The following is a 13,138-nucleotide window of genomic DNA, read 5'->3' as shown; positions in this document are numbered from 1 at the left end:
AAAGTTGGACCTTGCAAAATGAAATGCCCAGGAAACCTAGAAGACAAACAGCTATAGAAAGAAGAGCCTTGTTCTTATCTCTTCACCTTTCCACATTTTCCATCCATTTTTCTATCCCTTTCGCTGCATTTTCTTCTACTGTTCCTGTCCCGAAGGTTCTCTTGCTGCTGGATGATCTTTCATTGCTCCTACCCTCCTGACACTCAGCAGCTGCTGGTACTACACAGAATTCAAATCTCGAGGCTGCGTGACTGTCGGTTCCTCCCTTGGTGGGACAATCAGAAGATCCCTGGGCAGATTTAATGATAGGGTACAAAAGCATTAAGCACTCTGAACTTTTTATTCATGTAGACATTTTTAAGAAACTGAAGAATACCACAGGAAACCAATATTGTGATAATGCCTCTGCTTTTTCACCCTTTTGAAATATTTAGCCTCTCTGAGTTTGGGGTTTGTTTTTTTTTTTTTCTTTGGTTTTGGGTTCTTTTTAGTTTTTCTTTTGCTTTGCTGGCTATTACTGGTGGAGCTTGTTTTTGAAACAGGCATTTTAGAGGAAGCTGACGGAAAGAAACAGAAAATATTTTGTGAACAGAAAAATATAGTTACAAAATCAAGGCAGAAGATGCGTAATTCAGGGGCTTTTCAGTGCTCTGAAAACTGCTTTGATTAACAGTACTTACAGAAATCAGACTGTAGTGGTAACAAGCAATTTGAGTGGAGGCAGATTTCAGCTTGCTTCCTGCAGCATAGGTCAGTTTGCACAGTTGGTATTTTTCACGGCAGTGGGCAGAACTATTCTAAAGTCCTTTGAAACAGAAGTGTGAACAAGTTATTGTTTTAAATCAGTTTCTGGCACTGGGTGACATTTTAAATCTTCTGTGGCGGAATGGATCTGGTATTGAGGGAAGATCCAATTTCTATGTTACACATCAGAAAAACTAAAATCAAGTACTTGGGCTACTGCCTTAACGGTCAAAAGACTAGTATGGCCTCCATCTCCATTCCCTCGCAGTGTGACTTTCACGAGGAGCTAGGATCTCTCCCTGTCTTTGTCTTACGGTGGAGGATTCTTGGATGCACTGAGCCTACTCTGCCCTGTCACTGGGTGTGCTGGACAGCCTAACGTGGCGGAGTCACCTCTGCAGCCCCTGCACCCTGCTGTGGGCAGTGCTCTGATGGAGCGCTCTGGTGGGGAGAGGATGCAACAGTTATGCGTGGATGAAAGGAAAGGGTTAGGCACAGTGCTGGTACAAAGTTGCCATAGAACTGTTGTGGTTTCTGTAGCAAATAGCCGTGACATTAAGCAGTCAAATCGCTCCTCCCGCATGCTGGTGTCTTGCGCATCACGGGAACCTTGTAAGTCAGCTTTCTGTGTGGAAATAGGAAAGGCAAGCAGCGAGGCACTCAGAGAGGACCTACCAGTTTTGTTTCAGTGACCGAGCTGGAGAGAGCCACCTCCATGAACAAGCTGGGGATCTCCCTGTACCTAGCAGTTCCTGTGCTTTTCCAAAAGGGAGCAGTAGCTGGTCCTGGATGAAGCACAATAAATACTTGGGAGCTAACATTACAATTCTTCCTGCTTTGGTAACCAGTGGGAATTAGCGTCACAGAGAAGGACTTTTATTTTCAGATTAAGCTGAGTTCAGGCCAGAGGTATGAAAGTTGATAATAGTCTATTTGTCTAATATATATTATTCTTTTTCCTGACAGTGTACCTGTTTTCATTTGAGATATAATAGGGGTACTTATTATTGCTAGCACCTTTCTTGTATAGCTCCTTTTCTCAGAAAAGCTCTGTAGAATTAGCCTTCCCTAGAAGAGACTTTCTGCCTATTCAGTGTATGGCCAAACTAAGGCACAGGATAGTAATAAGTTGCAAAGTGTCACTGTAGGCTGGGAACAAATCAAGGAAAAGAGCCCAGCTTTATCGTGCTCTTAGTCCCTGCACCTTGTATAGGACAAGCAGCCAGTTTCTGAGGCCAGCCAGCCCCCAGAAGGCATCACTGATAGCTGCTGTCCTTCCTATGTCAGAGCTCTGCCACCCAACTCACCAGACGTCTCTGCTCTTCTTTCTTTTGCAGGAGGCCTGGGAGAACAGTCTCTTATGTCAAGTGAGAACGCCACTGCAACCGATCGTAGTAACAAAGCAGTTAAAAAGGGTAATGTGGTACCCCACCCAGACCTTTGGGTATTTTTTTATTTACTTTTTTTATCCCCTGTAAAACCATGTTTGTCCTGTGTACATCTGTGTGCCTCTGTGCCTGGGAGACCAGCCCTGCCCAGGCATCTGCATTTGTTGCTGTTGGTGGACTCTGCAAGGCTGGGTTTGCCTTGTAGGGTGTGGTGTGTTGACCCCAGCCAAGCACCCACACAGCTGCTTGGTCACTACCCCCCTCCTCTGGCAGGATAGGTGAGAGAGCAGGAAAAGCAAAAGTGAGAAAACTCTTTGGTTGAGATACAGTTTAGTAAGTGAAGGAAAGAGGGGAAAAAAACAAGTGATATAAAGGCAACTGCTCACACCTACCCACAAGCAGACTGATGCCCAGGTAGTTTCTGAGCAATAGGTATCTTGGGAGCCAAAACCCAGCAGATTTTATTGCTAATCATGATGACACATGGTATGGGATATCCATCTAGCCAATTTGGGTCAGTTTGTCCGAGCTGCATTCTTTCCCAGCTTATTGCCAATCCCATGTCTACTTGCCCGGGGAGTGGACAGGGCTCAGCAGAATAACGAAAAAAAAGCCTTGATGCTTTGCAAGCAGTTTTCAGCAATAGCTTGAACACTGGTGTGTTACCAACACTTTTTTACCACAAGTCCAAAACATAGTGTGTTATGGGCTGCTATGAGGACAGTTAACTCGATTCCAGCCAGACCCAACCCATACAGGTAGCTACAGCTGTCACCAGGACAGCAAAAACATTTTACTCCAAGGCAGAGAGCATAATGCCAGCTGGCTGCTCCCTGCTGTAGCGATGCTTCAGCTGAACCAGTCTAATCTCCTCTTCCCCTGGGGAAGCAGGGCTATCACCCAGGCCAAGTTTTTCTTATCTGTGTAGGTAAGGTGTTGCTTATAGGATTGGTCCAGACCTGTGAACTTAAGAGGCATTCCCTCAGGGTTGCCCAGTTCTATGCAAGATGTTTTCAACCTACTGCATGCAGGAGGGACTGTTGTTTTCCATGTATAGACAGAAGCACTAAGGCAGAGAACCATATAGTGGGTTAGTGCAGGAGAGAGACATTTGTACTCATAGCTGCTGTGTTCATAGCCCAGTGCTGTATTTCCTCATCAGAGCTGCTTATGTCTTCTGAGCTGGTGGCAGGCCTGAGGCAGTGAAGCAGTGGGCAAGAGCACTTAAGGAAGGTGCTTCTGCTTGCAAAGCTGTGTTGGTGCTTCTGGTGGCGTGTTTTCACTTAGATAGGCTGGTGCTGCTGTTGGCATAAAGCTGGTATGTCTCTGCTGTTCAGATGAGTCCAAGACTCCTGTGTAAGTTTCAGAGAGCAGCAAGAACTGTTTTATCGAATGTTGCAGATGCAGAGAACTGCCTGGGCTGTGGGCAGTGTAAAGAGTCTCCCACCCACAGCTGGTGTGAAGAAACTTCTGAGTGCTGTTCATCATGAAGGGAGGGGGGATTTTATGAAAGGATCTCAGTTGTCCCAGGCTTAGTGATAGTACAAGTCAGTAAGAGAGGTTATGTCCAGGTAGACTAAGCATTAGAAAGGCTGCATGGCTTTATTTTTCACTGAAGAAAGCCTCTTCATGCATGCCACTTGGCAGTGACTGTAAGCAGTGCTTCCTCAAGCATGCTGTCCAGATTTTTCTGTCCCCTGGTGGTATGGCATCTGCTGCCTGCCCTCCCCAGGTCCCTGCTAGGAGGGTGTGTCAGGCCTCTCCAAGGACCCACTGCAAATCTAAGTTGTTGAAGGCAGAAAATTTCAGCAGGAATCAGGAGCAGTCAAGAGCTGCTGCAGGACTGGTGCAGAGAATTCACACAAGAAAGTGTGTGGCTACCAAGGAATGGAAGCGTTGGTGGGGCAGAAGTGTGGACGCAGGGTCCTCTGTGCAGAACTCCAGGTGGATGAGAGTGTGGGGCTAATGACTCCTCGCTTGGCTTTGCTGGCAGGAGCTGTCTATGCACAAAACCATGCAGATTCTGGACAGCCCAAGGAGCAGTTTGTGACTGAGAGACAGGTATCCACGAGACTACTTCTGTCTCAAGACCTCTCCCTAACTCCAGCTGTGGCCCTTGTAATGCAGCTGCAGTACATCTGTGGGATATGTGTATGAAAAGAAGGGGAGGGTGGTTCTTATTTCATTGAGGGAACCATCAGTCCCAGAGCACTTGCCTTCCAGGTCCAGCAGCTGGTCTGGGGATAGGGCAGCTTCTGAAATGCTAGGTGCATCCGGTATGCCAGGGATGTGCTCAGGAGGAAGAGGAACAAAAAGCAAATTCCCAGCTTTGTCCTACAGCTCAGAACAAAGCCTTCAGCAGGAAGGGCTGGACCTGGTGAAGCAGGAAAGGAGGGTTTGAAGTTCATTCTTTCCATCCCCCTGCACTGCCTTAATTTCCTTCCCATTGTTTTGATCCCCTCAGCCTTGACAGTAGTGGTTTGCTTACCAGTGCTTCCGCTGCAGGGATGGTGGGAGCTATCTAGTCACTGGAGGAAGGTCTCAGCAGGGCTTGTGCTTTTTCATAACCTGGCAGCCCATGTCCCTGACTTGGGAGGCAAAGCTGTAGCCTGTCTTGCTGATTTCCATATAAATCACAAGACCACAACTGGAGCTTAGATCTCTCGGAGCTTCAGAGAGATCACCAGTGCCAAGGAGACACCACCACCAGTGCTGCCTCTGGAGATGACCAGAGTTCCCCTTGGTGTGACCCTTTAGGTGAGCACTCTCTGTGGATGTAGCAACCCTTGTACTCTTATTATTCCTCTGCCCAAGTCCAGCTGAGGAGTTGGCTGTGCAATACAGGCAGCTTATTTAAGATGCGGTGTCTACACAGTCGTTACACATGCTAGTAAAGCCCAGCCAGTCTACAGTTGCTTGGAGATTTTGGGTCACCCATGGCACAGCAAATGGAGGCGAGCAGCCAGAAAGTTCTGAATGGAGGTTATTTTCTGCTGGGTCAGTCCCACACCACGTTCAAGTGTAATGTGTAAGCATAACCAGTATCTGAGCAGAGCTGCAGAAGCATGAGAGCAGGCTAAGGTACAGGGTCTGCCTAGAAGCCTGTGTGAATCCTCAGGCAGGTTTTACGACCAGCACTGAGAACCACACAAGCAGGGCTCTTCTGCCTTTTTAGCAAGAAATGAGACATATTCTACTTTCCCTTTTGTATTTTTGCTCCTTCTATTAAAATGAAGAGATTCAGCACGGATGGAGATTTGTGCTAAGTGTAGAATGTCTCAGGTTTTCCACCTCGAGTATCCCTTCTCCAGCAGAGACTGATCAGTATGTTTCTAAACCACCCAAGGTCTAACGTGAAAACAAACACTAATACTTTTCGGCCTTGAGTATAGGTTTCAGTCTAAGGGCCCTATTTTCTTCCTCCGAGACCAATTCGAATGAGTAGCTGTTGCTGCTGTGAAGCTAGCCCTGATAGAAGAAACCTTTCTCTGCAGATCTGGATGAATAGGGCATGTTGAGAATATACAGTGGCGTCTGTACTTGTTTAACCCCCCTTCCTCCTGTTCTCCTTGTTTAAGTGCTGTGTTGCCATGTATGAAGTTGCTGTTGGAGAGGGGAGCGTGTCCCTTTATGCTTCTCTGAGAGAGTAGGTTTGTCATAGTGTGTATGAAGGCTCCATCCAAGAAGGGCCAGGTTGCTGCAGATTAACCGTCTCTTAAGTCCCATACAAAGGACTGGCAAATATGACTATGGCTTCTGAGTTGGGTTAACATCTTGCTTTTTCTTTTTTTCTTTTTCTGAAGCTCCGGGGTATTACCTGAGGGCTGCACATGGAACTAAAGAGGATTTAAACAGTGTTGCCACTGTGTCTTGCAGATGGCAGGCAGAGCACAATGCTTGCAAGGAGGCCGAAGAGGAAGGAATATAAAGATGAGTCTGGGATGGATGAACGCTCCTCTCCCAGAGTGCGCAGGGCAACCACGTCCAGAGCTGAGAGGATCTGGCCAGGGGGAGTCATTCCCTATGTGATCGGAGGGAATTTCACTGGTCAGTAGTGAAAACATTGTTCTCTGTTTGGTCAGCGGTGAGTGTCTCAAAATGTGAGGGAGATCTCAGGAGCAGAGTTTTCCCACAAATAACTCTCCTGGGGCACAGTGGGCATGTAGTTGCACAAGGAATCGTGCAATGTGGAGGCTTGAGACTGAAATGAGATGTTTCTTTTGGAGTCCAAGAAACAATTGGGTGACTTGGTCACTTTTCTTGATTGCTTCAGGCACCAGCATCTGTGAGTTGTGCTCACCCCCTGTGTTCCCAGAAAGGGATCCTCCCTGCTGTTGGAAGAGCAGGAGCAGGAGTAACCTGGGTTGCTTTCTGAATCCCCACTTGGATAACTTTCCCTGAGCGCTCTGCTTCCTGACCTGCTGTTTTTTGGGTACCAACTTCAGGGTCTTCTGTAGGTGTGTGAAGGGGAGGATCAGTGAGCTGTGTCCCATGGTGGATGAGGAGCTCTCCAAAGTATCCTTTCCAGGATCTTTGTAGCATCTCCTGGGCACTGTCCAAACTAAGGTGTCTCTTGGGGTGCAGCATATCACTTGCCTGTGCCTCTTGCAAAGCAGACCACCTCTCCATAGCTCAGTGGTTCCCCGCAGGATTTGTTTTCTTGACTCATGGATGACAAATGCTCTGTGCCTCAGTGAAGCCAGCTCCTTCCTGTCTCCCCCAGGCTGCCTCCACCTTCTCCCACTAGGATCCAGCAGGCCTTATTGACTTAGGCTCCCATGATGTACTTTGTCCCAGCGCCCAAACTGCTGCCAGAAGTCTGCAAAGCCCCAGTGGACCAGTTTGTTCCCCTCCTACAAAGGGAGGGGCTCATGCAACCTGGCAGGATATTGAGCAGCCTGCTAGCCACAGCTGTCCCCCCACACGTGTCAGAGAACAGCCATCCCCATCCCTCAGGGTCTGATGAGAGTGTTCTCTGTGTTACATGTGTCCCACTGCCCTAACCGGTCCAGAGCAGGTAATACCATCGTTTCATTTGGGAGACTCTGTAAGAAGCAGCTCTTGCCGTAGGACAGTTCTCTCATGTTCAGTTTGGTGTTTTGCCTCAGCTTAATCCCACCCTGGAGCGCATCTCTCTATTCCTTGTGGCTTTCTGATGTACTTCTGGCCTTTCTCCACTCTCTAGTCCCTCTTGAGAGTGGCAGCTTGCTCTGCAGCCCTGTGTGTACCAGAGGCTCTGCTGGAAAGAAAATACTGTGGGAAAGCCGCCTGAGGCTGTGTACCACCACTGGGGCATCACTGCCCAGCTCTCTGAATGGCTGTTCAGGATGCTACTGAGTGACTGCTGGAGATGGTCCGTTCTCTGAGGGGACATTCCATTTCCTGTCTTCTTGCAAGTGTGAAACAGGCATAATACCCTGCTTCACAGGTGAGCTTTCCCTCAGTTCAAGCATAATAGAGCAGCGTATCTCTACAACTTCTTATACTGTCCTGAGACTGCTTCTAGCTCCTATATAATTCTTGCTTCTAATTTCAAAGATCAACTGCCTGATGACAGCTTTGCCTTAGTTTTGAGGAGCATCTGTAGCGCTCATGAGGTTTCTGAGTCTTGAAAGATGTATGTGGTCATGGTACATTGCACCATGAGAGTAAATTTGGCACACCACTAAGCAGCTGGTGCACAGATCAGATCAACAAGCAGCTCTGTCAGAATGACCTCTACATAGTGAGGTGACATTTCTCAATGCAGAAATATCAGTGTGCTTAACCAAGTTTGCTACCTCTTTAATTAGAGCAACAAATTCATCAAGCACAAGGAGAGGAAAGGATCATAGAATCATAGAATAGTTAGGGTTGGAAAGGACCTTAAGATCATCTAGTTCCAGCCCCTCTGCCATGGGCAGGGACACCTTACGCTAAATCATATCACCCAAGGCCTTATCCAGCCTGGTCTTGAACACTGCCAGGGATGGAGCATTCACAACCTCCCTGGACAACCCATTCCAGTGCCTCACCACCCTAACAGGAAAGAATTTCCTCCTTATATCCAATCTAAACTTCCCCTGTTTAAGTTTTAACCCGTTACCCCTTGTCCTATCACTACAGTCTCTAATGAAGAGTCCCTCTCCAGCATCCCTATAGGCCCCCTTCAGATACTGGAAGGCTGCTATGAGGTCTCCACTCAGCCTTCTCTTCTCCAGGCTGAACAGCCCCAACTTCCTCAGCCTGTCTTCATACGGGAGGTGCTCCAGTCCCCTGATCATCCTCGTGGCCCTTCTCTGGACTTGTTCCAACAGTTCCATGTCATTTCATGTTGAGGACACCAGAACTGCACACAATATTCCAGGTGAGGTCTCACGAGAGCAGAGTAGAGGGGCAGGATCACCTCCTTCAACCTGCTGGTCATGCTCCTTTTGATGCAGCCCAGGATATGGTTGGCTTTCTGGGCTGTGAGCGCACACTGCCGGCCCATGTTAATTTTCTCATCAACCACCACCCCCAAGTCCTTCTCCACAGGGCTGCTCTGAATCTCTTCTCTGCCCAACCTGTAGCTGTGCCTGGGATTGCTCTGACCCAGCTGTAGGACCTTGCACTTGGCATGGTTAAACCTCATGAGATTGGCATCAGCCCACCTCACAAGTGTGTCAAGGTCCCTCTGGATGGCATTCCTTCCCTCCAGCATATCAACTGAACCACACAGCTTGGTGTCATCGGCAAACTTGCTGAGGGCGCATTCAATCCCACTGTCCGTGTCAGCGATGAAGATGTCAAACAAGACTGGTCCCAACACTGATCCCTGAGAGACGCCACTCATCATGATACAGTAAATTAGTGCTGTAGTTGGAAGTAGGTCCCAGATACCTAGAGATGTTTACAGGTGTAAGATTGACTGTTGGAAAGATTGACTGTGCCTCCATCCTGATGAAGTCCACTAGAGATTTTCCAGAAAGCTGGGCCTTCACTGTTTGCTTTTCTTGGTTTTCCTTTTCAGGAACCCAAAGAGCTATCTTTAAGCAAGCGATGAGGCACTGGGAGAAGCACACTTGTGTAACATTTGTGGAGAGAACCGATGAAGAGAGTTTCATTGTGTTCACATACAGAACATGTGGGTAAGTGACACACATATTACCTGCAGCTATGTGTGTTGCACACATCCCTTTCATTGACAAATGGCTTTGTAAGTCCAGCTCTTATCAGAATAGACCAATGGCTACCTGGGGGAATCTGTCACAGAGATGCATCTGTCACTTCCAGTATGGATTGCCAGGATAGTTTAGTATTTACTCAGAAGAAGGTGCTAAGCCTTGCTGAATTCTTTTCCCTGGGTTAACACTTAATTGTATATATGCATTTTTACTGGTATGCACTTAAATATTTTCTTTATACATACACACACGTAGGTACATATAGTATATGCAACTGGCCTGTCCTGGACCCTGCCAGATGCCATCCTCTGTTTTTACAGCTCAGACTTCCTCAATTTACTGATTTGCTCATGAATTTGTGGGTTTTCTTTTCCAGATGTTGCTCATACGTGGGTCGCCGAGGAGGGGGCCCTCAGGCTATATCCATTGGAAAGAACTGTGACAAGTTTGGTATTGTGGCTCATGAGCTGGGTCATGTAGTGGGTTTCTGGCATGAGCACACACGGCCTGACAGGGACCAGCATGTCACGATTATCAGAGAGAACATACAGCAAGGTAAAATAGCACTTTAGGTTATTCCACCTGGCTTTTGGGTGAGTGGAAACATTTCTTGATGGATTCTGGAAAACCCTAGTGGTCTATGAGCTGGGATGGAGAAGAAAAAGTATAGCTCGGCCTTGCCTAGAGTAAGATCAAAATGGTTGGGTGGATAGAGATTTTGGATGTTCAGCTGGAATTGTTGGAACGTAGGAGTATATCCCTTTCATTGTAGGCTACCAGAGGTGGAAGAGGGTTTTTTGCTTGTTTGTTTTTAAGTGATTTGTTTTTTTTTCTTTGTGTTTGGCACCATAGGACAGGAGTACAACTTTTTAAAGATGGAAGCTGGGGAAGTGAACTCACTGGGAGAGACCTACGACTTCGACAGCATCATGCATTATGCTAGGAACACATTCTCCAGGTGATTATCCAAGGTTACATGTCATTGGGAGTATTTTCATTAGTTGTAATTCACTCTGTGAGATACATGGAGTGTACAAGAGGGCCTATGATCTATTGCAGAGATATGTGGAAGTTGCAGTGAATTCTGCTGCATTGCAAAGCTTGAAAAATATGTGAAAAAGCAAGATGGGTGAAGAGAAGTATGGTGTATTCCTGTTTTCTCCTTCCCACTATATCCACCCAGTGTTGTTAATCTCAGAGACCTTCCAAAGCCATGTTAACATGTTTTGCAACCTTTCCAGGCAGAAGGGTTGCAAATCTATGCATATGTATGCCTGTGTGTATCTGCCCACATGCAAGGAGGGCAATGCTAAAACCAGCTTTGAATCTCTTGGTTGTCCGGCTCATGCTTTAGAGTCACAATATTGCCTTCAGAGTCTATAGCAGCTTTGCCAAGGGAGAATTTAAACTCTAGATCATGATCTTTAATTACTTGGATATTTTTTTAGCCATTTATGTGCATGCTTTAAATCATCATCTCTGTACCTCTGTAGTTCTGAGTGACTGGATTCTTCATGGAGGAGTTGTCATTCCTGGCCTAACTAACTGACCAATTTCTGTGCACACTGTTTGCCCTTGACTCCTATCTCACCTCTCCAGATGGAGGGATTTTCTGATTAAGCAGCCTTACTGGACAGAGAGGTGAAATGAACGTAATTAGTTATCTTCTGGATTTAGAATTAGAGTTACTGTATGACCAGCTTCATTTGGCTGCACTACTGGTCCTTCTAAAGAGCTTTCCACCACTACATGTCAGGAGTAAAGTAGATGGGAGGCAGAGCACAAATATTCACACTCTTGAGAACTTTTTGTTGCAAAAAATAAGGGTGTCTTTGCACTTTTTAAATTTTCTCATTCCCCAGTTTTATGGAAGTGCCAAACCTATTAGTTTGTGCTTTTGTTTCTGAAGCTTCGTGTCAACTAGGGGAAAATGATCAAACTTGCCGAAATGCTGCTTATTCTGGCAGGAGGAAATGGTGGCTGGGCAAGAGTGCTTTACAGCCTTCAGAGATTTCTTTGGATCAGATACCCAAAGCAAACAGTTTTTCTTCCCTTGAGGCATCTCCTGGATCCTTCCAGCATTTGCTAGGCTCTAAATGGTTAGAATTGTCTTGCACAAAAGCGGGATTAAGTTATTACTGCCATTTATATTGTAGATGCCTTTGAGTTTGTGTCTCTTGAAAACCAGGGTCCTTCAGAACACTGCTGGGCCAAAAAAGGGATAAAAATGGCAAGAGTCCTTCTAAATTTAAATTGGTGCTTAATAGGATTTTTAATTCTGTTTTCTTTAAGTCCTTTGTCTCTGTAACCCACCCTCACCCCAGTCAGTCTTTGTGCAGTAATTGAACTGAGCACTAAGTGCCTCTGTGGGCTGATTGTGTTCTCACCATAAATAGGCAGTTCTGGGAACAGGCTTTTACTTTACCAAGACCTTTCTTCCCCTAAGAAGAATGATGCTTACTTTGACTGATGAGTAGAAATCTGTGAGTGTATGTGTATCTCCTTCCCACCTTACTGAGTTTTGCAAGTGCTGGCCAATTGCAACCCAAGCTGACAAAAGCATACACCCCATGAAGACAATAAGTTCCAGCAAATTTCATTAAGATCAGTGGCTAGGTATGGGAGATAGTCCCTGCATGACTCAGGGGGAGGGATGTAGTGGGTGTTAATACATTATCAGACGCTAGAAAGTCCATGTAGGAAAAAAGATGGTGCCCCAGCACCCTACCAGTGGAAGTGGGGTGTGAGTGGAAGAGGAAGTGAAGGACGCAGAGCAGTATCTGTGACTTGTCTTGAAGCAACTCTTACATAGCGCTTAGCACAGCCTTGATGTTTTTAACTCTTGTGAATGTTGACAGCAAGTCATATGGTGTTTGCCACGGTCAAACGCTGCTGCAAATCCTGGGTCACTCCTCATTTTCAGTTCACAGCAAACCAAATTTCCCATTAGCATCTGTAGCTAATAGGAATAGGAGTGTGGCACAAGAGACTGTAATGACAATAGTAACAATTTTTTATCATGGGAATTTCTGTTCTATGTCAGAAAGTAAGTTGTCTGCTTTGCAGAATGTGGCTGCAGGCTTATTTCCTGGTGCATTCCTTACAGACATGGCAGCAAATTAAATTGAATGTTGCTGTCTCATTAAACGATTTCTTTTACAGCTGTCAAGACACATAAGTGGCAGCTTAGCAATAAGAAAATTTAAACCTCTGCAGAGCCCTAAGCAAATCGTGGGTTACCTTAATTCACTAAGTCTCTTGTTAGCAGACATGGCAGCATAGCCTGGAGTTAACAAAACATGACTTCTGCAAAGCTTGTGTTCGAATCAGGATGCAGGTAGCACTGCCTGTGTGTCAAGGGACATCTTCTTGATCTATTTGCAACACACCATACTAATCCTGTACAACATGTATACACATCCTCCACAGGTTTTACTGTTTGGAGTTACACTGCCTGTCTTGTGCACAAGGGAGTGTAAATGCAGAGCTGGGACAAAATGTAGCTGCCTGCAGCTGAGTGCTTAATCTGCCTTGGGTATCTGCTTCCTTGAGTGGTGTTTAAGCACCTGTATCTAGTGCCCTCAGATGGGACAGTGAATGTTCAGCATTTATTGAGATCAGTTGATAACTTCATGGCATTTGCATGATACTTTACACATTCAGGCAGATTAGCAGATGCTAATGATTCTTGAGAGTATCTCTTCTCAAACTCTGTTATTCTTAGCTGGTATCAATGGTCAGTTGTTGTGCTTGACTTACCCCTGCATTGGGCAGGTAATGCATGTTCTGCCCATACCTGGACAGCAGAACAATGGAGCATCCAAGATTCCTGTGTTATTTTCCTACCTCTGGGAGGATAGA

At 46.2% G+C, this 13,138-nt stretch overlaps 1 protein-coding gene across 9 annotated transcripts in view; it reads left to right on the top strand.

The window, feature by feature from the left end:
• The window catches only part of TLL2 (tolloid like 2), a 97,718-nt gene that overhangs the window by 49,770 nt on the left and 34,810 nt on the right, over positions 1-13,138 (top strand). For 3 of the 9 annotated variants that reach the window (XM_062606741.1, XM_062606740.1, XM_062606744.1), the window contains 5 exons: positions 2,082-2,159; positions 6,009-6,179; positions 9,124-9,241; positions 9,654-9,832; positions 10,130-10,235. In XM_062606741.1, the coding sequence (XP_062462725.1) occupies positions 2,082-2,159; positions 6,009-6,179; positions 9,124-9,241; positions 9,654-9,832; positions 10,130-10,235 (652 nt within the window). Of the gene's footprint in view, positions 1-2,078; positions 2,189-4,241; positions 4,890-5,935; positions 6,180-9,123; positions 9,242-9,653; positions 9,833-10,129; positions 10,236-13,138 lie in introns of those variants that run through there. The other 6 variants (XM_062606747.1, XM_062606749.1, XM_062606748.1 and 3 more) reach the window with 6 other exon arrangements.

The sequence above is a fragment of the Pezoporus occidentalis genome, unplaced genomic scaffold (assembly GCF_034315485.1).
Source record: "Pezoporus occidentalis ecotype Australia unplaced genomic scaffold, CSIRO_AGI_Poc_V1 ctg98, whole genome shotgun sequence".
Classification (NCBI taxonomy): Eukaryota; Metazoa; Chordata; class Aves; order Psittaciformes; family Psittacidae; genus Pezoporus; species Pezoporus occidentalis.
The sequence above is the reverse complement of the archived record's forward strand: the minus strand, read 5'-3'. Positions and strand labels throughout refer to the sequence as shown.